This window comes from Pecten maximus, chromosome 16, assembly GCF_902652985.1.
Source record: "Pecten maximus chromosome 16, xPecMax1.1, whole genome shotgun sequence".
Taxonomy (NCBI): domain Eukaryota; kingdom Metazoa; phylum Mollusca; class Bivalvia; order Pectinida; family Pectinidae; genus Pecten; species Pecten maximus.
The window spans coordinates 12,745,050-12,771,228 of record NC_047030.1 but is presented as its reverse complement, the minus strand read 5'-3'; the positions used below and the strand labels follow the sequence as shown (position 1 = coordinate 12,771,228).

The 26,179-nt window shown below is 33.6% G+C and overlaps 2 protein-coding genes across 5 annotated transcripts in view; one reads left to right on the top strand and one right to left on the bottom strand.

Annotated features, from left to right (window-relative positions):
* The window catches only part of LOC117344983 (transcription initiation factor TFIID subunit 10-like), a 31,870-nt gene extending 25,253 nt beyond the window's left edge, over positions 1-6,617 (top strand). For all 4 annotated transcript variants that reach the window (XM_033907891.1, XM_033907890.1, XM_033907889.1 and 1 more), the window contains exons 2-5: positions 2,171-2,313; positions 3,828-3,892; positions 4,595-4,706; positions 5,481-6,617. In XM_033907891.1, the coding sequence (XP_033763782.1) occupies positions 2,171-2,313; positions 3,828-3,892; positions 4,595-4,706; positions 5,481-5,570 (410 nt within the window). In that variant the 3' untranslated portion in view covers positions 5,571-6,617. The remainder of the gene's footprint in view (positions 1-2,170; positions 2,314-3,827; positions 3,893-4,594; positions 4,707-5,480) is intronic.
* Positions 6,618-7,902: 1,285 nt separating this feature from the next.
* Positions 7,903-26,179, bottom strand: part of LOC117344982 (O-acyltransferase like protein-like) — a 30,469-nt gene continuing 12,192 nt past the window's right edge. Inside the window, exons 2-15 of the mRNA XM_033907885.1 lie at positions 25,688-25,845; positions 24,992-25,079; positions 19,585-19,678; positions 17,860-18,086; positions 16,602-16,775; positions 15,701-15,797; positions 15,204-15,296; positions 14,456-14,621; positions 13,704-13,783; positions 12,241-12,360; positions 11,307-11,430; positions 9,698-9,884; positions 9,285-9,427; positions 7,903-8,790 (exon numbers count right to left, since the gene is read on the bottom strand). Coding sequence (XP_033763776.1) covers positions 8,662-8,790; positions 9,285-9,427; positions 9,698-9,884; positions 11,307-11,430; positions 12,241-12,360; positions 13,704-13,783; positions 14,456-14,621; positions 15,204-15,296; positions 15,701-15,797; positions 16,602-16,775; positions 17,860-18,086; positions 19,585-19,678; positions 24,992-25,079; positions 25,688-25,845 — 1,880 coding nt within the window. The 3' untranslated portion in view covers positions 7,903-8,661. The remainder of the gene's footprint in view (positions 8,791-9,284; positions 9,428-9,697; positions 9,885-11,306; positions 11,431-12,240; positions 12,361-13,703; positions 13,784-14,455; positions 14,622-15,203; positions 15,297-15,700; positions 15,798-16,601; positions 16,776-17,859; positions 18,087-19,584; positions 19,679-24,991; positions 25,080-25,687; positions 25,846-26,179) is intronic.

Sequence of the window (26,179 nt, the reverse complement as noted above, 5' to 3'; positions counted from 1 at the left end):
TATAAATAGATAGCAATATGGATTTCATCACAGGATATCATACAGAATGTTTGGATTTCAACACAGGATATCATACAGAATGTTTGGTCCATTGATGGTAAATTATTGATGCTTGAATTGGGAACTGGCCATTTCAAGATATTTGTGTTTAACAAGATTTCTCAAATCTAACAAGATTTTTTCCAACTAAACCTGAAATATGCAATATTTATTTCCTTTGTTGTATGGGTATATTAACACACCCTATAGACTACTTGAATTTTTACTTTGGATGTAGTTTGGGTTGAAAACCGAAGATTTTTAGAAATTGATGTAAGATTTTTATTGCTTCTCCAGTAGACATAAAAAGTAATTTATTAAACTGACACAATCAGACGTTTTTTTCTCACTTTGGACAAGAATGACATTGAGAATTACTATTCGTGTTTAATTTTCAATTTTTTATTTTGCAATATTTATTTTGTGGAATAACGTTCAAAACAAAAGCAAAAAAATTGCAGTGGCCTCCTGTCAGTCATTTTGTATGCACAACTATAGGAACCAAGGAGAACAAAATAACGTGGAGTTTTGAGAAAGCTCCCTTCAGCAGTTCTTATTATTTATGGACCAAACACAACTGTATGAGCTAAGAAAAGCCGAGAGCAAAAGTTAGATCACGATGGTTTGCATAAAACTTGCATGTAAAGTTATAATTCAATATCATGTGTTGTGATTTTCCGACCTGGTATTCATTGTTTCACTGCTAATTTTCTGAATAAGGCTGCCTTCATTAACTAACATTGCTGTAAACTAAATAAAGGGGAGCATATACCTGTGATTTACGGACAAGCAGAACTATTGTTAGTTGGAGAGCATTATTCTAGTATTCAGGTTTATTTAACTTTTGTGTACTTGTCCTTTGAAGTCTGCCCTTAATCATGTATTTGTCATGGTGTCGAGGTGTTGGACATCCTAAACAGAGCCCAATTAAAACGATGACAGAGAAGCCACTGGTGATGTATATATCACTTCTTATGTGCTTAGTTGGGTTTATATTTGAAGTGAAATAAAACTAAATAACATGCAGAAGAAGAGTTGGTTTCCTGTCAAATATCAGATGATATGAATTATGAATGAAAAGATGAAATATTAAATGATAAATGCTGTGATGATTAAAATGATAAATGCTGTGATGATAAAGAGAATATTATGAAATCATTTTATATTATGAATTAATAAGTTACCATTTTGCTGTTTTCACTATATATAATTAAGTTTATTGATAAATACACAAAAACTAATGGTTCTGTATTCAAGTTTATTGATAAATACACAAAAAATAATGTTTCTGTAAGTGACTTTTGCTATAGTCCTAAAATAAAAATCATTTTGCTGTCAAATGGTGCTTATGTTTCTAGATCATGACCCAACTGCTTTTTCTATGTTTTTAAGGTAAATGATTGAAAATTGTTAATACCAGGTATATTATTGTTAAATATTCTTTAAATCGTCTGTTTAAAAGATTGTAGTTTTAGATTTTGTCTGCAACTCGAAATTATATGATAAACCACAAACAATGGCTGTTGTATATTGCCTACAAAAAAACAATGCAGAAATATGTATGAGTTAAGTTTATTTCCAGTACAGGATTACAATCATAATGATATTTATCAATTGTGACAACAGTTCAAATTTCTGTAGGTGTTCTGACTTATAATTGTAACAGGAGAGGAGAAAATGTAGCGGCCAGACCGAGGTTCGAACCCGGGACCTCCGAACACTAGCCAGATGCTCTACCAATTGAGCTACCTGGTCACCGATGATCGACCCAGTCCAGTCTCGCTACATAATTATATACTAAACAAAGAGTAATAGCTGTTACACTGCCCATTGTCTGTGACCTATTTTTGATAATTCACTGTTGGTGCCGATATTACTTATTCTGGTAGATTTAAAATGAATTTTACCTGGTCTCCAGTTTACCTTGTTGTGGAAATAGGTGTTTGGAGTGGGCCCTTGACATTGGACCTTGTCCCTCCACATTTGAAGAAAATCCGCTGCCAATACTTGTGTGCTCCATGAATGTTTGTTGGGAATCATACTAACAAAAATATATACCAAGTTTCTATCAAAAGCTAAATCTGGAATTAAAAGTTGGTAAATAATGAATTTCTGTTTTTGTATGTTTTAGGTTCTGATGATAGTGTGTCCCAAAGCGTGATGTCGACCCCCGGGCCTGGGGGAATGGCCCAGGATCCTGTACATCAAGAGAGTAAGACAGCTGGCGTACCACTAATAGACTTTGTACAGCAACTAGAGGATTATGCACCCACGGTAACTTATCTTCACTTTTAGTTACACCTTCAAACAACTATATGGAACAATATTTTTTTGTGTTAATTTTTCGGCAAAAATCTGATGTTTTTTTTTACATGTTTTTGATGAAAATAATAATAATAGATAATCCTGTTGCATATTTTCTTATCCCTTCTTGTCAGTTTTAATGTTTTTCGTTGTACAGCTTCTTTATAAATAAGTCTACAGTTATGGTAATCATCAAGTAGAAAGAGTGATCAATCATGCCAGCATGAATTATTATTACTTATACATTTAACTTAATAGTAATCAAAAAGACTAAGACTGTTTTAAAAAGCCTCATAAAGAATAGGGGGTCACAGTGGCCGATTGGTTAAGGTGTCCCGACACTTTAACACTAGCCTTCCATCTCTGGGTTGCGAGTTCGAAACCTACGTGGGGCAGTTGCCAGGTACTGACCGTAGGCCGGTGGTTTTTCTCCGGGTACTCCGGCTTTCCTCCACCTCCAATCCTGGCACGTCCTTAAATGACCCTGGCTGTTAATAGGACGTTAAGCAAAAACAAACCAATCATAAAGAATAATAATAATAGATAAATAAATAATTTACTATGAAATCACGAGATAATATCCACTTAGCATATTTTGGTAAAATATATTATAGCATATTTTGATAAAATATATTTGGTCAAATGAATAGCCCCGACTTGCGTTAATTGCCACAGGTGCTTAATATGTTGAATATTGCGCTGGCTTTTCTAAAGATAAGCAGTTTTGAGATTAACACTATTTTGCACATCTGCCTTGAGGGCGACCAATGTTTTGGCAACAGATAAAAAAGAAACACCTTGTCAATTTCGATGAAGCTTCTTAAATAGTTCTTTACATTAAGTTCCTGGGCCTAGATTGAATTTCAAAGTTGCATGAACTGGCAAATAGACCGCTGTCAGCTTTTGTGATCTACCATCGGAATAGGTCATGTCCGTACAATTTAGTGATTGGGTCCTAAGGAATCATGTTGCTTTCGTTAGACATCATTGTTCAATCTTGCTTCAGTTCGTAAACAAAAGACATCATGCATACAACAAGTATCTGCAGGGACGTACTTATGACCCAGAATATCATTTCCATGAGTTATCCTCCAATAACACACGAATTTGTCAGCAATCAAGTAACTGTGGGATAAAAAAGACAGAATTTTTATTTCGTTTAACTCTCCAATCCTCGTCACAGCTAACCATTGTACTCATCCAAACAATAGAACAGCGTCCTTCTATGGATAGTAAATGCCATATGACTTACGCGGTTATTACTTTTTAGGAACAGACACACGGTATCTGGTCACAGGTTTTGTCCTTTCTACTTTGATTGACATAGACCAATCTCGACCTAACAAAGCGACTTTGTTTAAAAATCACAACACAAAATATAGAATCTAGAATATAGACGAACTGAGCATGATCCAAAATATTTAATCAGATATTTTTGAAGTCGTTTTTGTTTCAGTAATACAATATAAAATTCTTCTTTTCAGATACCAGATTCTGTGACAGCGTTTTATCTCAACAGAGCGGGACTTGAATGCACTGATCCAAGAATGTACGTACACTCCCCAAATATATGTATTTGTTACATTGTTACTGCCCATTACATTGCCATTCGATCAGAATGTTGTTGTCAAGAAGTCAATCATGCATACTGTAATATCTGCTACTGTAGATTGCCGATGTTTTATTCACTACATCACATACGTAGTTAATTAAATTGAGCCGATGCAAAAATGATATTGTGATATAATATAGAGATTTTAAGTTTTACTTGAGTTAAGCAGTCTTCAAATTACATGTATCAGATTTCAAGATCATGAAGTTAAACCAAAGAAACAAAAATCGTTTCATGAATCGAAAATACACAGTGTTTGCAGTATTCAGGAAATTGCAGTATAGTTTCTGAACGTTGGATAAGACAATTTTATTTCTGTGTGTAAGTGTATGAAATTTAACATCATCCCAAAATCTTTAGAATCAATACCTTTCTGGGAGATCTGTTCGAGATTATACTTTCATTTTCACTCTCTGTTCAATGAGAAATGTTTTCCTCATTATAGTATGACAACTCCATCCCATCATGCAATCCTTGACCATGTTAAAAAAATGGATGGATGAGAAAATTGTGAAATGGGCAGTCATAGGCCGATCCTCGTTTGTATATATCTCTCAACGTGAAAATATTGTGAGGTGCAATGTCAGTAAGTTATTTATTGTAGGGGAGATAACTTTCATTTTACCCTTTTGTTTACAGCACACGTCTTATGTCATTGGCAGCTCAGAAGTTTATATCAGACATTGCTAATGATGCTTTACAACACTGCAAGATGAAGGCTTCGGGCCAAAGCTCAAAAAAGCAAAGCAAGGTAAAAAACAGATCAAAATAAAGGATAGTAATGGATTTTGATGAAAATTTCTATTTAAAGGTTAATATTTCAAAAAGCATTTAATTATATAGCTACAATATGAAAGAAATGAATCTAATGCTGTGTGCTTTTTTGTCCGATCTTTGGTGTAATTTGACCTCGATTTGTAGAGCAGGAGTTGTTGATTAAGCCGAAGAAGCTTACTCTCTCGGATCCCCTGGTTCTATTACTTTGCAGGTGGTCTCCATGTAAATCTATATATTTGTTCATATTTGACCTCGTTGTATCGACCATGAGTTGGAATAATAGTTTCATTACTATGTCGGAATTCTGTGAAAATCCATAAGTATCCTGAGATTCACATTTAGTTGTAAGAAAGGAATTCTTGGATCCTTCTCATTCCTTTTTATTTGAGATGATAATGGTATCGCCGGTTAATATGGTGACGTAGAACAGCAACATATGGTAGGAAGGGTCATTCTAAAAATGAGAGGACTATTTGGTATCTAACGTACAGTGGTGTGTTGTTATCGACAGCATGCTGCTGGCATTTATAAAGCATGTTTCTATCCGTTCTTGTAAAAACGAATTCCAAAAATGCTAACTTGTTGAAGTTTTGATGCTGCCTGTAAAGACCATATTTCTATGTACGTCATCAATAGGCAATTTGATGTCGTAGACGACTTTCAAATATTTGCCTTTATAATCATTTTCCGGCATGTCTTCGTTATTGACTTCACAACATCTTCAAATCATTTTTTTTTCTGTTTCCAGGACAAAAAGTTAGTTTTGACAATGGAAGACCTGACACCTGCCCTTTCAGAGTATGGCATCAATGTAAAGAAGCCGGCCTACTTTGTATAATAACACCAATTCATGATGAATTTGCTATGTTTCGTAAACATTAAACGGACATTACTTAAGATTAGCAAGTGAAGCATCTCATCTCGCAGTGTTATATGGAATGCTGAAACCAAAATGTTAAAGATTGACAAGGCTACGCTGTACACAGATATCAGGCGTGAAGACACTAAACTCGATTACAAGCCATTGACCGGACCGGAGGATCCTTCTCTGTATAGGCGGAACACATTTCCATTACACAAAAGATTCTCTGATGATGTGTATATTTGGTTACAAAAATATGACATGCCAGAATTACACACAAATAAAATGAAAGAAAGAGTATCGTTCCTATCAAACGATGAGAATTTAAGATGTACTTTAGTGTTTCTATTTAGCATTGTCATTATTTTCGTCGTCATTGTCATTATCATCTTCATCATCGTCTCCATCACAGTCACATATGCTTAAGTAATGCTCGACTGTTACCTTTCCTTGGACGTAAAAAACATCATTGTTGTTGTCGTTGTCATCGTTACCTTTCAGTATGACGATGATTAAAGGAATACTACACAATATCTACGATTTTAAAAAGCTAAATATTCTCTCTAGCTACAGATTCTACTTAGATAATTGATGGATACAAGGGTTGATTCATATTTAATGACATAATGAAAATTCGGTTTAGTTAAACGATTTTGCATTTTTACATCACAATTTTATTTCAGGTTTTGTACATTAAACAAACAAGATGGCATGATAAGGCTCAATTTAGTTATTAAAGTAGGAGCACACTGTTGCTTATTTTATTTACCCCATATCACGATTACAAAGATGCATTTCGATATATATGCTATAAGTTCTGATAATCACATTCCTAGAAAGTAGAGCCTATAGGAAAATGTGGATAACCTTATACCCCTTAATTTGCTTCATTTGAGGATATTCCAAGAAAAACGTATTGTATGTATACAAAAGGTACCATTCGATATTTTCTGCTGAAAAATAGGTGAAATGTTTTTAATTTTATATTGTGGTTGAGATAAAAATAAAGTATGTTTGTATTGATGTCCTGTTTTTGTTATCATTCTTCAAATTTTACATATATATCTGGAAGATATCACTATTAAGATAAAAGTATGACATACACCAGTGCATGATGAAGCATTTCGGTTGGACAAATATGAAGACATTGGATTTAGGACAAATTTGGGAACCAAAATCAAGAATTCTATGCGAGAGGTCATCACCGACATTCATCAGTTTTCATAAACAATCTGAAACTCTCGCTTTGTTTAAAAATGAACAATAGAAGATTTGTGATGTTTTTGGTACTTAATTAGTATTTTTAACATAACGAGATTGATATTACGTTATATATACCATCATCAACAGTCCTGTCTGCTTTTGTAAATCATTTTGTCTAAGGTTACAAACATTTTGGAATAAAATTATGGTTGCTTTGCTCATGTTATTCATTTTTTAGACAATAGAATGGTTTGGTTTTATATTGTAAATCGTCCTATCAAAATATGTTCATTTAAAAATGGGATTCCAGTATCTCAATAATGCGGTTCTCCCTCACCATTTTTACAAGTGATTTTACAAGCATCCATCTACAGGTGTCTTAACAAGTTGATGCATATGAGCAGAACGGAACCTATATGTATTACTTATGCCAAGATTCCCTCTTGGCGTGGACCTCAGAGTATAGCACACTGTATTTTCATATAAAATATATTGATGATCCTAAAATGGAATATAATGATATATTTATATTGAATTCTTTGTGATAACTAATGCATTTTCATTTTAATTGCTTGATTCAAATGTCCTTTGGACTTGAAAAAAATATTTGTGAATCATAAGCTATTTGGTATTTACGTTCAATTTTGAAATATATATTCATATTATGTCATTATAAAATACATAGTAAACATGTAAAAATGAAGGACCTTTGATTTCGACCAATACGGTCTTATATCGACCCAACAGAGTGATATTGACAGAGGACGAATGTAACACCACAGTGTCATCCTCAAAGGTCAATAATTTATAAATTTACATATTTATCGTTTTCTTTATTTTTCGAACTAAAACCTACAATTTTGTCATTGTCAACATCACAAATTCATTTAACGAGGAGGAAAAATAGCAGAAAACTCGTTAAAAAAATTCATGGGTGTAGTCAAAATCTATTCCTGAATTCATATTTACCACAAAAGCTTATGGACATCCTAATATCGCCATTAAGCCTACGTGGTCACTGCTCACGGTGAACATACTCTACATTGTATTACAAATATAGCCGACATTAACATTCGATTATTTGAAAACATCACAGGAAAGCAAGTCATGTATACAAATATATTTTATTTAAAAACGATAAAACTTAAACATTTCTGTGGTATATTTCTAGTGCTATTGTACAGTGATGCAACCATGTCAAGCCAAAATATGTCCGGCATTATTGCTTCCGAAATATTGTTCAATGCTTTTAATGATACACCTTTTGCAGTTCTTTTTCAAATAAGTATTTTATTTTGTATTCTTAAAAAAAATCGCATTATTGTACCACCAGCATCCATATAACAGTTCCTATCTAATAAATCAGTAAATGCAAGTTATTTCCCAAGATTCTCTACAGCTAGATTGGTTCCAAATCCGACATCAATGATTTTATTTATTCAAATTACATTACATCGAACTATTTACATCCATATTACTATTGCGCACAGAATTACGTGATAATGATACATTTTATATTGTCTACTAGTGCAAAATACTATAAGAAAGCTTGCCACATATATTTATAACGCAAATTGAATAAGATTTTTTTATGTTATTTCAATAATTGAAGCTACCACTATACATACCTGTTGATCATTGTGACTATAATGTGCAAATATCAATGCCATGTTTCTGTAGTAATATAATACCCAACAATACATATTTTATCACTTTGTTCTGACACACCTTTTGTACCACTGTACGTTTGCTGTTTGCAGCATAGCGTCATCTTCTGCCTTTTGTTTAAATGACAGAAAAAAAGATAAACACGTTACATACATCTCTTTTCATTGTGATGCGTCCATCGTTGTAGTGATAATAGTTATTGTTTTTTCTTTTCTCCACGACGAAATATAGCTTTCTCCAGACCCATCATTGGAGACTCGAAGGCCAGTGATACAACAAAAGCCACAAGATATGCTGTCACCAGATGCCCAAGGAAAAGATAGATCTGATGGAAACAAAGAAAAAGAAGTATTGTTCTGTTAATTGGATATGATTTTGCATAGTCATTTAAACAGTTTCAGATATAAACCACGTTATACATCGCCATTAAAATTTAGTTGCAATAATTGACAATTTACTCTATATGCTGCATAGATATTTCAAATATGTTGCCATGGCTGCCGTAAGTGTCGTAGATTACTAAATGATGCACGCTACACTTACAAATGCACTATTTCATTTCCCATTTAAAATTGATAATTTTCGTTTTAAACTAGTTTGACTAATTCTGCCTTGTAACTTACAGGATGAGCAAGAAAATCATGTATGTGTTTAAAAAAAAATTGTGACGTCATTTTTCGATATGCCTTTACAAATGTTTATTAACTTTCAATTTCCGTGGTGTTGTTATATGTTGTTTTTTTTTACATTTAAAACATTTACAATCTTGATGTTTAAAAAAGAAACATTGGCATTACCGGGAGTGAAATATTAACTTACCATGACGAAATCCGTGGCGTACACAGCCTGCCTGAGGGATCTCATGTACACGAACATGATAATGGGATGGACAAGGTAGGCACAGTAGGACAAACGGCCAAGGGGGATGAATGGACTCCAGGACAGAAATGTGTTAATGAACCCTAAATGATGCAGACGATTAGACAGAAGAACAGACCAATATTAGCAAAAGCTGTGGCACATAGCTTCTGATATCGACACCAATCTCACTTAAATTTATATTTGTTCCTTTTGTTCATGCTATTGGTACGTTATTCTTATTAAGTTTTAGTTATTATTTCCATCTTTTTATCAGTTGGTCACGAACATAATTTTGTGCACAATTTTGCACTGATTAAATTATCTTTGAAATGCTCACAAAATAAACAAACGAAATAATGACATCAACCAACCGCCATTTCCGGTCACGCATGCGAATATGACCCAGGATACACACACTCCCCACAACGACTTGTGAGTAGCATTATAAAGGGCGGCAACATCAACACTCATCCAATTCCCCATAGTCTCTTCGTAAGGACCATAGGTAACCAGGCAGGCCACAACCGTGATCACAATCCATATGAAAACATTCACTGGCTGGAAAAATATCATTTTACATGATATGATATTTTTGTAAAAATCATTTAACCATTATAGTTTGTTACACAATAGTTAATCGGAAAAAATTGGTTACCCTTGATCAATCAATTGTAAACGTACACATTAGCGGTATTACTAATTTTGCGCAAAGTCATAATTGAGCTTATTGCAGTTTCCGTATTGTTTTTGTCGAAAGGTGGTATTGATGCGTCCTAACATTTTTGCTCTAATCTGTTAAGATTAAGTTTTGCGCCAAAATAAATACGCTTACAGCTAGATTGATATAAAAGATTTTATTTAAATTCAAATGTCCGTTTACAGATAGATTCATAAATTTTATATGAAATCACATTTTCGTTTACAGCTCGATATATATTTATAATAGATTTTATATGAATTCACATTTCCGTTTACTGCTAGATATATACATATAATATATTTTGTATCAATTCACATTTTCGTTTACAGCTAGATAGATATAAAATATCTTATATAAATTCATGTTTCCGTTTACTGCTAAATATAATTAATAGATTTTCCATTTCCGTTTACAGCTAGATAGATATAAAATATTTTATATAAATTCATATTTCCGTTTAAAGCTAAATATATATACTAGATTTTCCATTTCCGTGTACAGCTAGATATATATAAAAGATTTTATATCAATTCAATTTTCCGTTTACAGATATATATATATAATAGATTTTCCATTTCCGTTTACAGCTAGATATATATAAAAGATGTTATATCAATTGAATTTTCCGTTTACAGATATATATATCCAGTTACTAAAACATTATTCTTATTGTATTTTATTGTATTTCCAGTACTTCTTATATATATTATGTGATTGTATTTGTAATTTTTTTGTGTTTTGATAAAGGGGCGGATTGCCTCGAAAATTTAACAAACCTTATTGTTTACACTGTTTGAATTACTTCTTTGCCCATATATATACGTTAAATAAAATCATTCTGAAGAGTCGCCATGACGCGACGAAAGCGCTAACGGAGAGTTTTTTTTTTATTTTACTTATATATATATATAATAGATTTTCCATTTCCGTTTAGAGAGATATATATATATATAATAGATTTTCCATTTCCGTTTACAGCTCGATATATATGAAAGATCTGATATCAATTCACAATTGCCTTGCTATCGGGCCGCGGTGGTCGAGTGGTTAAGGTGTCCCGACACTTTATCACTAGCCATCCACCTCTGGGTTGCGAGTTCGAAACCTACGTGGGGCAGTTGCCAGGTACTGACTGTAGGCCGGTGGTTTTTCTCCGGGTACTCCGGCTTTCCTCCACCTCCAAAACCTGGCACGTCCTTAAATGACCCTGGCTGTTAATAGGACGTTAAACAAAAACAAACAAACAAACAAACCTTGCTATCGGAAAATACAGTACTTACCGGTTTGATCTTATATTTGCCTTTTGTCCTGTAGAGGATATAACCCGCCATGATACCGACAATGTAGGGTCCCATGCGACAGTAGGGCTTGATGTAATACTTATTGAAGTATGCACCGCTGTGTCTGTATAACATAAATAAAATAGCAGGAAATAACGTAAAATGACACAAAATAACGTAAAATGACACAAATTAACGTAAAATGACACAAAATTACAAACTACTAGCATATAACATTACCTACCACTGGGACATATAATAATAAGATAACAATCCACTAGCACATCAAAATAACAAAATAACAAACCACTATTATAAATAGGCTGACTGATATGTTTACATTCCGGTTGTAGATTCTTATATGAAAATATCAATATTTGACCACGAAAACACTATAAATACAGTATGAAAAAATCGTTTTAGCCGCTGTTTTCGACATAATACCTCATTTAAACATCCATACGGCAGAATAAAACGATGGCATGGTGCATTTGAGGGATCACCGGCAGTTTCATTAGTTTTGTATCGTTACGTATATAGCTAACTAAAGTTTAAAAAAAGAAATATAAATGACTTTGTTCTTTATGTTTTTATTCCAAATCACCCTAATGTAATTATTCCACTTCACACTGTACAGATAGAATGGCTGAGAACGTTATAAACACTGTATGTAATTACAAAAATGTATTATAAACTTATTTATCTTACAGTAATTGTGAAAATAATATCAACATATGTAAATAACTTGTGTTGCCTTGAATGGAAGTTTGCGAGATTTTATTGTGAACGGGAATCAGAGTACTAGGCGACGTGGTCTGGTAGGTGGCTCCATACCTGTTCACGACAAACATATATACAAGTCTTTGTAAATGAATACTCGTTTACCAGGGAATATCCTCTGTTGTTAGCTATTTTTCCTAAATCGGGTACTTACGGATTAGGTACGATGGAGTACTGTGTGGAGGGTAGCTCATAGTGTTTAGATACTATTCCACTTGCAATTGTTGTTCCCAATAAGAATAAGAAAGCAATCACACTCCCGATCTTCTTTGAGCTACAAAATCACACATTCAATTAAAACCACTATAACACCATATTTCATACTGATGTAATGGTGATAGATAGTGAAATGGTTTTAAGATATAGCGACACACATGCTTATCCATCCAAACATGTTCTATAAATATCGTTATTACCAGCATGAGCATATCTCTTCTAACAATTTTTCATTTTGACCCCTAATATCACTGAATTAGTCCTAAAAGAATAAAACTGCTGCATGATATTTGTATGGATTACAAGGATATCAAGGGATGTCCTTCAATATACAACCTTCAGCATTACTACTCTTAACTGAAATACCCTTAGCTGTCATTCACCTACATAAGATCTATCTCTCCTTATGATCCTAAAATATATGTTCCATACTCTTCTCCGTGTTCTTCCTCTCCCTACATATGGACAGCGTCCCTCGTTACATTTACCCGTGGATTATATGTCAGACCTTCCCATCGCTGCCCACATACAGTTTTCACATTCCTTCTAATTATTTAACAATAAATATTTCACGCATACCTGTTGATTATACCTTTATACAGTTTACGCATTCCTGCTCATTGTTGCGCTTATATGCATTTTCCACGTACCTAATCATTATTACCTATAAGCATTTTGCACATTCCTCTTCATTATTGCCCAACGTTACATATTTTCCACATACCGCCCCATTATTGCCCTTATACAGTTTACACATTCCATCTCATTATTGTCAATATACCTTTTAAATATTCCAGTTTATTGTTGCCCGTATACATTTTACACAATTCTCCTCATTATTGCCGTTATGCATTTCACGCATTCCTTTTCATCATATTTTGCACACTTCTTCTCATTATTGCAAAAAACACCTTTTTCACATACCTCCCCATTATTGCCCATAATTGAAACAGGGCTCACCTCTCTTCACATTATTACTTAAGCATTGAACTGCTTTCAGTTGGAAGTTATGGGCTAATTAATGCCAATTGGACAAAGGCAAATTTAATGAAGCACGTTATCAGCCCATAACTTCAAACTGAAACCAGTTCAATGCTTATATTTTACATTTGACAACGATTTTTAATGTCGATATCCTAGAATTTTGCTCCGACGATGAATGAACAAATTATTATCGTCAAAGACGGAATAGCCTTTTAAAAAGCCATCTTTCGTTATCGCCGACGTGACAATTATGACGTCACTATAATAATGACGTCATAACAAAGATTTGGAAGTTATGGACAAGTAACCTTCAAGTGAGCTTGGTAAAGTTATATAGTGGAACTGAAGTGTAAATGTAAATATATGTTGGTAATTACACATTCCACCTTGCTATATCTTTACGATTATAATACTTACAAATACAAAGGAACAAGAATCACTGGACTGATCCAGTAAAACTGCATGTCATTGGCAAGATACCAGGCCCAGCCGAAACACTGCGTGTAAAAATACTAATTATATAACCAGTCGACAGATGTTAGAAATCGGCTTTTGGGGTGTACTAAATAGACTATCAACAGGTACATATATATAAGATCAATTTGAGCACACCCAAATAGATCGTTTTTCGGCATAGCCGTATAATTTTCTTTTGGCCCCGGATATGACGCGGGAGGTGGCGTTACTGGTCAAGATGAAGTATGTGATTGTTCAAGGTAGCAGTAAATGCAAAATGCAGATATGCAGTTAAAAATGAAACAAAATTAAGATTGAATGCAAGCTGAATAAGTGGATGTATCTATTCAACCACCGCCATTAAAACTATGTCGTTTATCTTTTTTAAAGATATTTCTTGTTAGAATTAAGCCTATTATCATAGTCATATATATAATTTGACTTATATGCCTTTGTGATTTCAAACCGTTTCAACACTATTCAAAAATAATTAATTGATATAAACACATATTACTAGTTAATTAAAGAATAACATATCAAATCATTGTTTTATTTCTTAATATCAAACAAGAATATTTTGCATTAGTCCCGAAGCGAGGTGTTGCAGTTACAGAGTAAATTTGATGTATTATGAGAGAAATTGATGATATGTTATTATTTCACGAACATCAAACCTAAACGCATGAAACTATTCCAGATTGTGTTACAATTACCGTTTTATCTGTTTTTACAAAATTGTTCACGTAAAGAAGATTTGTCCACCATGATTCTTTACAGTAGTCTGTTTCCAAACCATCTGGGGTCCACATCGGTCCGTCACCAAGGTAACGGAACAACACGATATCGAGCATCATCACCAGCATGTAGGGAGGAGTTAACCTGCAGAGCAAGTGTTCATTATAAAGTCAATCAGCATGATATTAACACATGTAGGCTTTGTACAGATGGAATATGTCAACACGTGTCTCTTATTATGCTTGAAACAGTCAACCGTGTAATAACGGACACCCATATATAGCTATGTTCATAATAGACAGTGTGAGGAATACCCAATGACAATCAATATATAAATATCCTGTAGATATCGCACACCTTCCTACTGCGGACAACGGACACTTGTTTTTGTTTTGAAGTTGTTAAAAATCCCGTGTAATGGACGCGAGGAATCATTGTCATGTGTTATTAAACAACAGAGCTGAATTACTGGAATATGCTTATGCATGCACCATTCCTGCAACTGAAACCTTTTTGAAGTATATCTAAAGAACTTAGCCTTGTCATTTTTTTCAAAAAAAAAATTGTGACTTGAGAATGTTTGTCACGTCATCATATAGGTTTGATCTCCGGCTCATGTAGAACATGAACCATTTGACACGACTTCTTTATCCTATATATCCCTACAGAAGAGTTGGAGGCCAGTAGGCAACATATGATTTTGTTATATCTGTGTGAAAGACTTACCTCCAGAACCTATGGAAGTAGAACATGAACCAGTTGATGCGACCTTTTTCTCTCTTCATCTCCTTCATAAACACGTACGCCAATAACAGGCCGCTATTTAATAGGAACATATCTTACATCTTATCATACAAAATATATCAAATATTGAAACATTAGATATGAATTTAACTAATAAACGGCTTTTAAAAAAAAACTACAAAAAACATCTTTCAAGGGATTTGTGAACCTTTTCCCATTGAATCTATTTCAATAAATCAATCAATTTATCTTTACAACCTAGATACCATCATACAAACAATATTAGTTTATCTAGCATATATATTCAATTTAATAACTACGATTAATTCTATGCAGGAGAAATATAATGTTTTCAAGTTTTAAGCAAGATTTTTTATAAATTCCACAAGCGTTATGAAAGTTCAAATACACGACAATTTCACCTAGCGAATGCAGGACATGTTTGTTTTTAAAGCGTTGAGCAGGACAAGTAGAAATACCTCAGCGTAAAGAAAGTGTCTACAGACAAAAGACCATTGGTTATAACCATAAACGTCCTCCTTTCCAGCATCCTTTTTGCAAATGGATATGCATTCACTGAAAAATGATTAATGGCTAATTTTATTTAATAAGGCGAGTTTTCAAGTTGCAATCACATGTGACGGATCCCATTGTCTCTAGACATTAATATATGATTAAACTAAACGCGTTCCTTTCTTTGTTTATGTAAGGGCAAAGTATACCTTATGTTCTGTAAATGTACAAATGTGAATAGGAATATCATGTATGTGGTTTTTGCGTTACCTTCATCTCTCTATACTATAATTGTGATTATATCTAAATGTAATGACTAAGGTAAATGACATTCATTATAATGGTTATCTGATAACATTTAATTATGTTATCAAATTGAGCATTTTTACAGTAACTCAGGTACAGACATTAATGGCCATCACATTAAGTTTCACAAAAGTCATTATGTCCAATCACCAGGATTTTTCAAAGAATCAAATAAAAATACGCAATGACAAAACTTGACTTCAACCTTTAATGCAGAGGAAAAGTAAACAGTGCGATTTCAAACATTAACTTAATTTTGCTGGTATGATCAAAGGGAAAATGAAATAAAAAAAAAAAAGGTAGATAAATAAATAAAAAAATAGATATAAATAAATAAAGGAACATTAAATCAAATAGATACATAAACAATTGAATAAAAAATTAAGAAAACTTACATAAAATAATATTAAAAAATAGATGATAATAAGCAGATACAAAATGAATGACAACACTTTTGTCGTAAGCATTTGTACAGTTAAGCTGCTGATTTGCGCGATTGATAACTTGAATAAAGTTGTTGGTTAAACGCTTGATTTTATAGATGTTAGGATGCTTACTTACCCATAGCTTGCTGTAAAAGAAGGAATATGTAGGTGTGTCCCAAAATAACCCATGACATGCTGAAGAAGCGGATACCATTGATAGCTCCCATGCTTCCCCCAGCTTGTTCCGCATTGAGCAGCTTCCTCCCATTCGACCAAGCCGAAAAGGACAGGAGCAACTTGGAGCACAGTCCTGAAAATACAGCGAGGTTACACAGATTGACGAAAAGAGGAGATAAGTAAAAAGAGGAATAAAAAGAGGAGAAAATAACATTGTTTACTATAATAATAGCAGTGATATTTCAAATCGAAAAGGAAACGACAACATAAAATTTTAGCCAGAAATTTTTGAACTATTATATTTCATTGTCAGTAAAAGCACTCTTTGACTTATTGAATCACAAGCTATAACTTTGTAACTCCTTGAAAATGATTCATTTTCAGTGACAATGACAAATTTTCATGAAGGTTACTCATCCCGATGAAGTTCCAGGGGATTAAGGAAGGGACTTATTTTCAATATATTCCAAAAATGCAAACAAAACGTTTTATAAAAGTTTCACCATACCATTACACTCTATGAATTATGCCTTTAAAAATTTATTATTCTGTAAAAATATTATCTCAATTAAACAAAATTTAAGGATACATTAATCTTAGTGGTGATATCTACACAGACAGGCAACTAACCTTCTCAAGTATTGATTTAGCAACAGCTTAAACAAACACGTATTTGCCAAATTATACATAAACTAATGTACAGTTATTTTGTTTGTCAATTTGAGACTCATAAGTGATGGTAGATAACAAAAATGTGGATGCCCAAATCGAAGATAGTGAAATCTAAATAGGCCTAAAATGATAAAATCTAGACGAACTAACCACACAATTGTATCAAAGAGGTATATATGGGTTATTGTTATCACCCTAAATGTCGATTGAGATTGTGAGTTAACCCAGGTTTGACCTACATTTGTTTGGTATAAGTCGTTAATAAAGCTGAAGACGCCTACTCTTTAAGAACACCAGGTCTTATTCTCCTTTTATTTTTCCAATGGTCTCCGTCCAGATCTTTATCTTTGTTCACATTTTCCCTGTTTTTTTTTTCGATTTTGAGTATGAATTATGATTTAATTTTGAATTGAGTAGGACATGGAATACGTGCGTTTATTTTGTACCTGTGAAGCTAATAATGAGATAAATTTTAAAACAGATAATAAACACTCATAAAAGAACCATACAAACAACACACAACTTAATACCACTTTTTTAAATACCTTTATATTTAGTAGCGACTGCTGGCTTATGGTCCATCGTTTGTATAACACCAGGTTTCATAGGAATATCTACTTTTACATCTTTTACATCTTCTGGAGTCGGTTTACTCGCAGTAATATCAGATAAAACAGGAATTTTACTGATGTTCTTTTGGTATGGATGAACAACGAGTATCTCGAATAAAGTCGCCAACGTGATCAGAGCAAGGAAGGCACCGCATACACATCTACGATAAAAAAACTATGTAAGTATTTGACATTTTACTATAAACAGAAGCTACAATGTATATTGTCTTGTCTTGAGTGTTTCTCTCTCCTTTCCATTCAGGAGCTGCCCAGGTAAATTTCTGGAGAATCAGTAGTTTTCTAAAACGCCACCCTGGCATATCATTATTCCCATTGGAGAACAAGTCCATCACAACATCCACCTAAATAAAATATTCACAGCTACATGCATAAACACAACTTAACATTAATCGGTTTAAACATGTATCGGTTCTTAATTCAAATGTTCTAATTAAATACACGGTAGAGTTGGTAATATTTGAGGGAATTTAATTACGTTATGTATGCGATGAATTAATATAACGCAAAAATATACACTGAAATGTTTACAAGGCGGCGTTACATGAAATTCAATACCTGCTGATTTGTTCCGCCTGGGACAGCCGGGGAATATTAGACTTGAAAAAATAACAACTCGTCAGTAGTGCTAACGTTTTTATATTGGCGCGTTCGAATTTTAGAAATGAAACAGATTAACACAACAATGAATCCGTACACTACAAAACTTGTCTCAGAAAACAATACACAGTACTTAGCGCACTCATAACGGATTGAATTCAGAGCAATAAGATGACTGCTAAAATATGTCGGTTTACATGATGGCATGATTGTTCGTTTAAAAAGTTGTCACGTAATTTCTGCCCTGAAATCTTAAATCCTCACACTCTCATTCATAGTCGGGTTAATACTGTACATTAAGGATGCCACATCACCGACAGTTGCTTCTAACAAACATCCATAAAATTAACAGCCACTTTATAAAAATGTTTCTAATTAACACCAACAAATGATACCTTCTGTATACAAATATTTGTATCAAAATAAACCATATATAATCAACACAAAGTAATGGTACCCATGGTATACAAATATTTCTAATTAACACCAACAAATGGCACCAACTGTATACAAATATTTCTAATTAACACCAACAAATGGCACCAACTGTATACAAATATTTCTAATTAACACCAACAAATGACTCCCACTGTATACAAATATTTCTAATTAACACCAACAAATTGCATCCATTGTATACAAATATTTCTAATTAACACCAACAAATTGCATCCATTGTATACAAATATTTCTAATTAACACCAACAAATTGCATCCATTGTATACAAATATTTCTAATTAACACCAACAAATTGCATCCATTGTATACAAATATATCTCAAAGACGGAGCACAATAGAATTTCTTCGGGATATAATCAATTAGTTATCCACTTCAAATTTACAAGATAAACAGAGAAGCTTTTGAATGATGGTCATAGCGTAAAATATATAACATTTGGTTTTGTATAAAAGTGAAATTTTGCTTTCAAGCGATTATGATTACTTGAGATGTAGCACCTGTATGAAAATCGCATTGATTTTAAATTTAAAAAATCTAGATAATCACGCATGTCCTGAAATACAAATGACGTTAATCTTACATTGTTATTGTTGTTCTGAGGTCGTAATCCGGCTCTGTTTGACACCAGGCAAAATTCGTTGTAAGTTTTGGAGTGGTCGGGATGAATGACAGAACTGTAATCGTAAACGTATTATTATACAAACAGGATTTGGTAACCTTGAGTTTCAGTTAAATATTTGTACTTTACCAGGCAATTTTCGTGAAATATTTTTAATCTTCAACCTGACTTTTTCTTCAAAAAAGAAAAAGAGGGGGAAATCTACGCGTCGAAAAAATCGCAGGAATGTGTAGCAAAATCGTTGACGTTGTATCCTTACGACGTTACGTTGAAAAACACGATGGTGCCATATTGAATTGCCTACTCAATGGAAGTTTAGCATTTTCATGTCTTCTCCGATGACAAATGAATATTGCAGAAGTGCAGCATTTGGATCTGAACCGAAGAATCGGCGTATTTGAATGCACCGTTTTTATTAGAAAAAAAAGAAGAAGAAAAAAGGAAAAAAAAAAACAATTTAGAAAATAAAGGTTATCTGTAATCATCACGTTTATCACATAGACTAATGATTACTTTATGTTTCACGAAATATATTTCTGCTTAGTTCACAACAATATAGATGTATACTTGTATCGCTGTTGAAAATATTTCAATATTTAAGGATTGAATCTTGATTTGGGCGATTTCATGGGGTCATGAATTGAGTTGCTCTTGAGACAAATTTAATGAACTGCGAACTTGTTAGTCTCAGACAATTGAGATAGGCCTGATGACACTTATTTTGCAACTGTGTAAGAGTTCTCTCCCCTTAACCATGTATTCATACGCACTGATCAGTGTTAATCTGGTCAAATTCATGAGCAAATGAAACAGATTAAGTTTGGTAGTTTCATTGAGTCCAACTTGAGTAGAAATTGAAATATTTTAAAATGAAATTATCATAACAAGAAATAGAAACGAGTATGGTATACACAATCGAACTGTGATATTTTAAGTTCTTCAAAATGCACATTCGGCTTGGTTTTCTTCTGTGATATAGAGTAACACAATACGACTGTGATTAAATAATGCTTTTGTTAATGGTAGCCAGCAATAAAAGGCTGTCTATAAGGTTTGCTGTGATGGTTAGGTAACCAATACAAACGAGGTAGGTACGCATACTTCACGTTAACGGGTTATCTGGAAGAGTGTTATACTAAATCAAGACAAACCACTATTTCATCGGTAGAAAAAAATAAAACGTGTAGGTGGGGTTTTCTCGGTTATCAAATCAGCTTTAAGTGAAATGGAGTGGTGTTTGAAAACTAGGGTCAAGTTATTAGATGATTAATATGTAGCCTTAACCACATGCTTATCATTCAGATAATTTAACATTTACTTGTCATCGGAACAATTCATACGGATTTGAGTTTTGTTTACATTTTAGATTTTAATAGGTGATTGACCTGATGGATGTACTTTACCCTAAGATAAGGTCCAGAACAGTTCTCGTTTTACCTATGCTCTGGCGTCGCCTGCCATAGAGGATCCTTAAGGCGACACTAACGGTAGATTTCATACTCATTGAATGTAGATTTCTTCTGATGAATAGCAACAAATAAAGCAATACATAGCTATACCGTAAAAAACTGGTCTATAGATATATGTTTACCGGTTTTAAAACACTGTTTGAATAGGTACGGGGCCGCGGTGGCCGAGTGGTTAAGTTGGGGCAGTTGCCAGGTTCTGACCGTAGGTCGGTGGTTTTTCCCAGTGTACTCTGGCACGTCCTTAAATGACCTAACGTTAATAGGACGTTAAACAAAAACAAACCAAACAAAGTTTGAATAGGTGTATGTTTGTAAACAATTTTACACAGAGAAATCAAAGTAAAGTTGGGCAGTTATTCGTTATTTGTTATTCTGTCTAACTGTCTAACTTGACTTTGCCCATGAAGAAAATATGCAAGTGACACGCCACACACACAGACCTACCGACGTAATGTTATTGCGTTGCCCTGATTAAGGTACTTAGAAAACACGGCCATGGACACTTTAAATATTCGTAATGAAGGGAAAGTCTTAGTATGATATGTATTCATAACATATTACACTTGATCATTTTTTTTTTTTTTTTTGAATAGTGAAATTTTACAGTTTTTGTTGCCTTTAAATATGCTTCTATGGCGGCAAACTCTTATAACAACCTAAAGTTTGGCTGAGGCGAGATGAAATAATAAAATGAAAATATTCAATCATGTGTAAAATAATCTTTATCTCACATATTCTTGGAAAAAAATTTGTTCTTAGGAAATAAGAGGAACATGTGTGTTTTGAAACCTGTGTAATCCGCTTAAATTACACCGATAATAAGTTATCTACGTAATGTTAATGTCCTGTTTATATATTGTGCAATAAAGACGGTACATTTAGATGAAAGACATCACAAGCGAATAAGGAATTTTCAAGAAAATTTCATTAAAAAAGGAAAGCTACTAAACCATGTCTAGTAGAAAAAAAAGCACTAAGATATGATTGTTACAGAATAACCTTAAGACTCGTGTACACATAATAGAGTCGTGTACACGTGATAGCGTCGTGTACACGTGATAGAGTCGTGTTCACGTGATAGTGTCCTGTATATTGTGAAATCTCTCTGTCAATATATGAATTTCTGTGTGTCCATGCTAGCTATATATGTCAAGCACCAGAAGACGGGTTCAGGTTGTCCACAACAACAGAGCAAGTGATTCAACATTCTACCCGAGCTATAGACAGAAATACAACAAAGTTAACTGTACCCCAATGTACTACTTAAACTCCTAAACTCCGACAGAAACAGTCTGTCTATAAAAATAGGTAAACTTTGGAACTGCGCAACATCTGCAGATAACAAATACAGTTTTTGTCACATGCAATACGTCCATAAAATACATACCCCAAAATGCTGAAAAATCTTATCTCTGAATGTAAAAAATATATATATTTAAATTTTAGTAAATACGATTCATTATGTACTGCGAATTAGAGTTTGTTTTATGATTGGTAGAATCATCTACTGGCCAAAAACAACCATTATAGATAATGTACTTAATATGATTATTAATCGAAATGGCTTCTTTATAGAATTTTACTGTTAGAAGTGAATTTTTACGTCGAGTTAGGAAGGATCTTAGTGTTCGGGTGAACGAGGATTGGTTGTATACTTATATTTTATATGCTGGTCAAACGTGTCAATACTGTAAAATATATTATGCAAGTACATTGTGTATTACGTAATCTGCTGCGTAATACTGTGTATGACTACGATTGCATAATCGTCTGTGTTGAAATAATCGTTTTATTGGTCACGTTTACACGTGCCGCGAGGAGTGTGCTCAATAGAACATATCTAGATTTTAGGCTGTGTGAAGTTAGCTCAACATACGACATACGACATTCAAAACTTCATATCTTGTGTTTTTACCAGCCAACGAGGTAACTTTTGAATGTTCAGCGGCTCAACATACGACACACGACATTCAGATTTTGAATGTTCAGCGGCTGAACATTCAAAATTTGAATGTCGTATGTCGTATGTCGAGCCGCTGAACATTCAAAATCAAAATCTGAATGTCGTATGTCGTATGTTCAGCGGCTGAACATTCAAAATCTGAATGTCGTATGTCGTATGTTGAGCCGCTGAACATTCAAAAGTTACCTCGTTGGCTGGTAAAAACACAAGATATGAAGTTTTGAATGTCGTATGTCGTATGTCGTATGTTGAGCTAACTTCACACAGCCTAGATTTTATATCTGTTTGTGAGTTGTGATTATTGATGATAAATATGACAGACTGTGACGAGTGGTGACAAGTTGGGCATGTAAAAGACGTGACATTTACATTTCTAGTCTCGGATATTAAAACTACTAGAGACAAATAACTTTATCAAGACGCTTTGCAAACGTGAAGGGCGAATGTCAAGATATCGTTGGTGTCACTTTGGTTGAAATATCCAAGACCTCAGCGAGGAAGAGACATTACAATAAAGTCAATAATTAATGAATTGTTCTTATGGGACCTCGATTATACTATCACCACCTTTACACTAAAAATGGTTTTCATTGGACCACAATTATACTATCACCACCTTTACACGTTTAAATGGTTTTCATTGGACCTCGATTATACTATCACCACCTTTACACTATAAATGGTTTTCATTGGACCACAATTATACTATCACCACCTTTACACGTATACATCACTTACACGTATAAATGGTTTCATGGACCACGGATAAACTATCACCACCTTTACACGTATAAATGGTTTTTTATTGGCCCACGGATAAACTATCATCACCTTTACACGTATAAATGGTTTCATTGGACCACGGATAAACTATCATCACCTTTACACGTATAAATGGTTTTCATTGGACCACGGATAAACTATCATCACCTTTACACGTATAAATGGTTTTCATTGGACCACAATTATACTATCACCACCTTTACACGTTTAAATGGTTTTCATTGGACCTCGATTATACTATCACCACCTTTACACTATAAATGGTTTTCATTGGACCACAATTATACTATCACCACCTTTACACGTATAAATGGTTTTCATTGGACCACAATTATACTATCACCACCTTTACACTATAAATGGTTTTCATTGGACCACGGATAAACTATCATCACCTTTACACGTATAAATGGTTTTCATTGGACCACGGATAAACTATCATCACCTTTACACGTATAAATGGTTTTCATTGGACCACGGATAAACTATCATCACATTTACACTATAAATGGTTTTCATTGGACCTCGATTATACTATCATCACCTTTACACGTATAAATGGTTTTTATTGGACCACGGATAAACTATCATCACTTTTACACGTATAAATGGTTTTCATTGGACCACGGATAAACTATCATCACCTTTACACGTATAAATGGTTTTCATTGGACCACGGATAAACTATCATCACCTTTACACGTATAAATGGTTTTCATTGGACCACGGATAAACTATCATCACCTTTACACGTATAAATGGTTTTCATTGGACCACGGATAAACTATCATCACCTTTACACGTATAAATGGTTTTCATTGGACCACGGATAAACTATAATCACCTTTACACGTATAAATGGTTTTCATTGGACCACGATTATACTTTCAAATCGACACGGGTAGGGCGCGTCGTTACACCAAACTCGGATCTTCATCTGAGGTTTCGTGGCCGGCGCTCTAACCGACTGAGATAAAATGGTATTTGCATGTTGCTGTTAAAGTATATCATGTACCATCAGGTCTATCCACTGTAAACTACATCCATGTATAAATCTATATATGTGTTGTATATTGTGTCGTTTTTATCCTAATTATTTTGTTATATTCTTAAATAATGTATTCTAGAATGTTGAAGGAAATCAAATGCTCACATGAGTCGGCAATGAGATATGGGTCTCCATTGACACAGGCAGACGGTAGACACATTCCTATGATTATCTCTACTTTTCCAGTCGGACCCTGAAACAGACAGTAAGTGTAATTAGATATATATTAGTTGTTAATGTTGGTGGGAGTTTGGTATTGTCTGATGATTTCAGACTGTTTTGTAATATAATGTACTGTTTTGATATAGATGTTTGATGATGGTTATGTCTGAAACAATGTTTGACGGCGTCTTTGAAAGCGGTTGGGCTTGTTTCTATTTTCGACCCATCCGTAGTTAGGTTAACGTTATTATTGCCAATAGAGATACATTAAATACTCTCTAAATAGTTGAAAGTTTGAACAATTTACAAAAAAAGTATTCATTTCAAATGAAATGGGCGCAGAATAATGATATTTATAAGGAAGGGCCAATGACACACAACCTGTATCTGTCAAACTTTTCATAGAATGTTTGTCATGAAATTGGTCAAAAACTAGTTGTTAGATTTTAATAAATACTTCAAATGTTGACTTTGATGACGGTGTTAAAATTTGCTTTGATATGAGTGATATTGTGTTTTTGTATTTGTGGATAGAATTTGATGGATAATACTTAAATATCGTGAATGAATTATCAGAATGGCCGATATCGAGGCAATCTCTATGAATGTTTATTAATTTCACTGGTGATAGAGACGTACCATTAGGGGTGTAGGGATGTTCGCACCACACGAATTTGTCTCAAATGCGATTTTCCCGTCAACTTCTGCCACTGTGTCCATACACTCGTCATACATTCCACGCCATTTAATGTTTCCTTCAAGTAATCCGGCTCGCGGTTTACCCCACGAGTCAATCACTGAAACAAAAAATACACATACTCTAATTATTTTATCTATACATGTATATATCTTTTAACCATCCAATACCCAGAACAAGACTCGTATTATATAATGTCATGTAATCTTGACAATTTGTTATATTTTGATAATATTTTCTCTATCCCGATTTACCGACTGGTGATGACCTCCCTTTCATAAAATAAAAGTGATTGATGTAAGTTGATATGATTTGTTTCCCATATGAGTGATTGATGTAAGTTGATATGATTTGTTATAAGAGTGATTGATGTAAGTTGATATGATTTGTTATAAGAGTGATTGATGTAAGTTGATATGATTTGTTATGAGAGT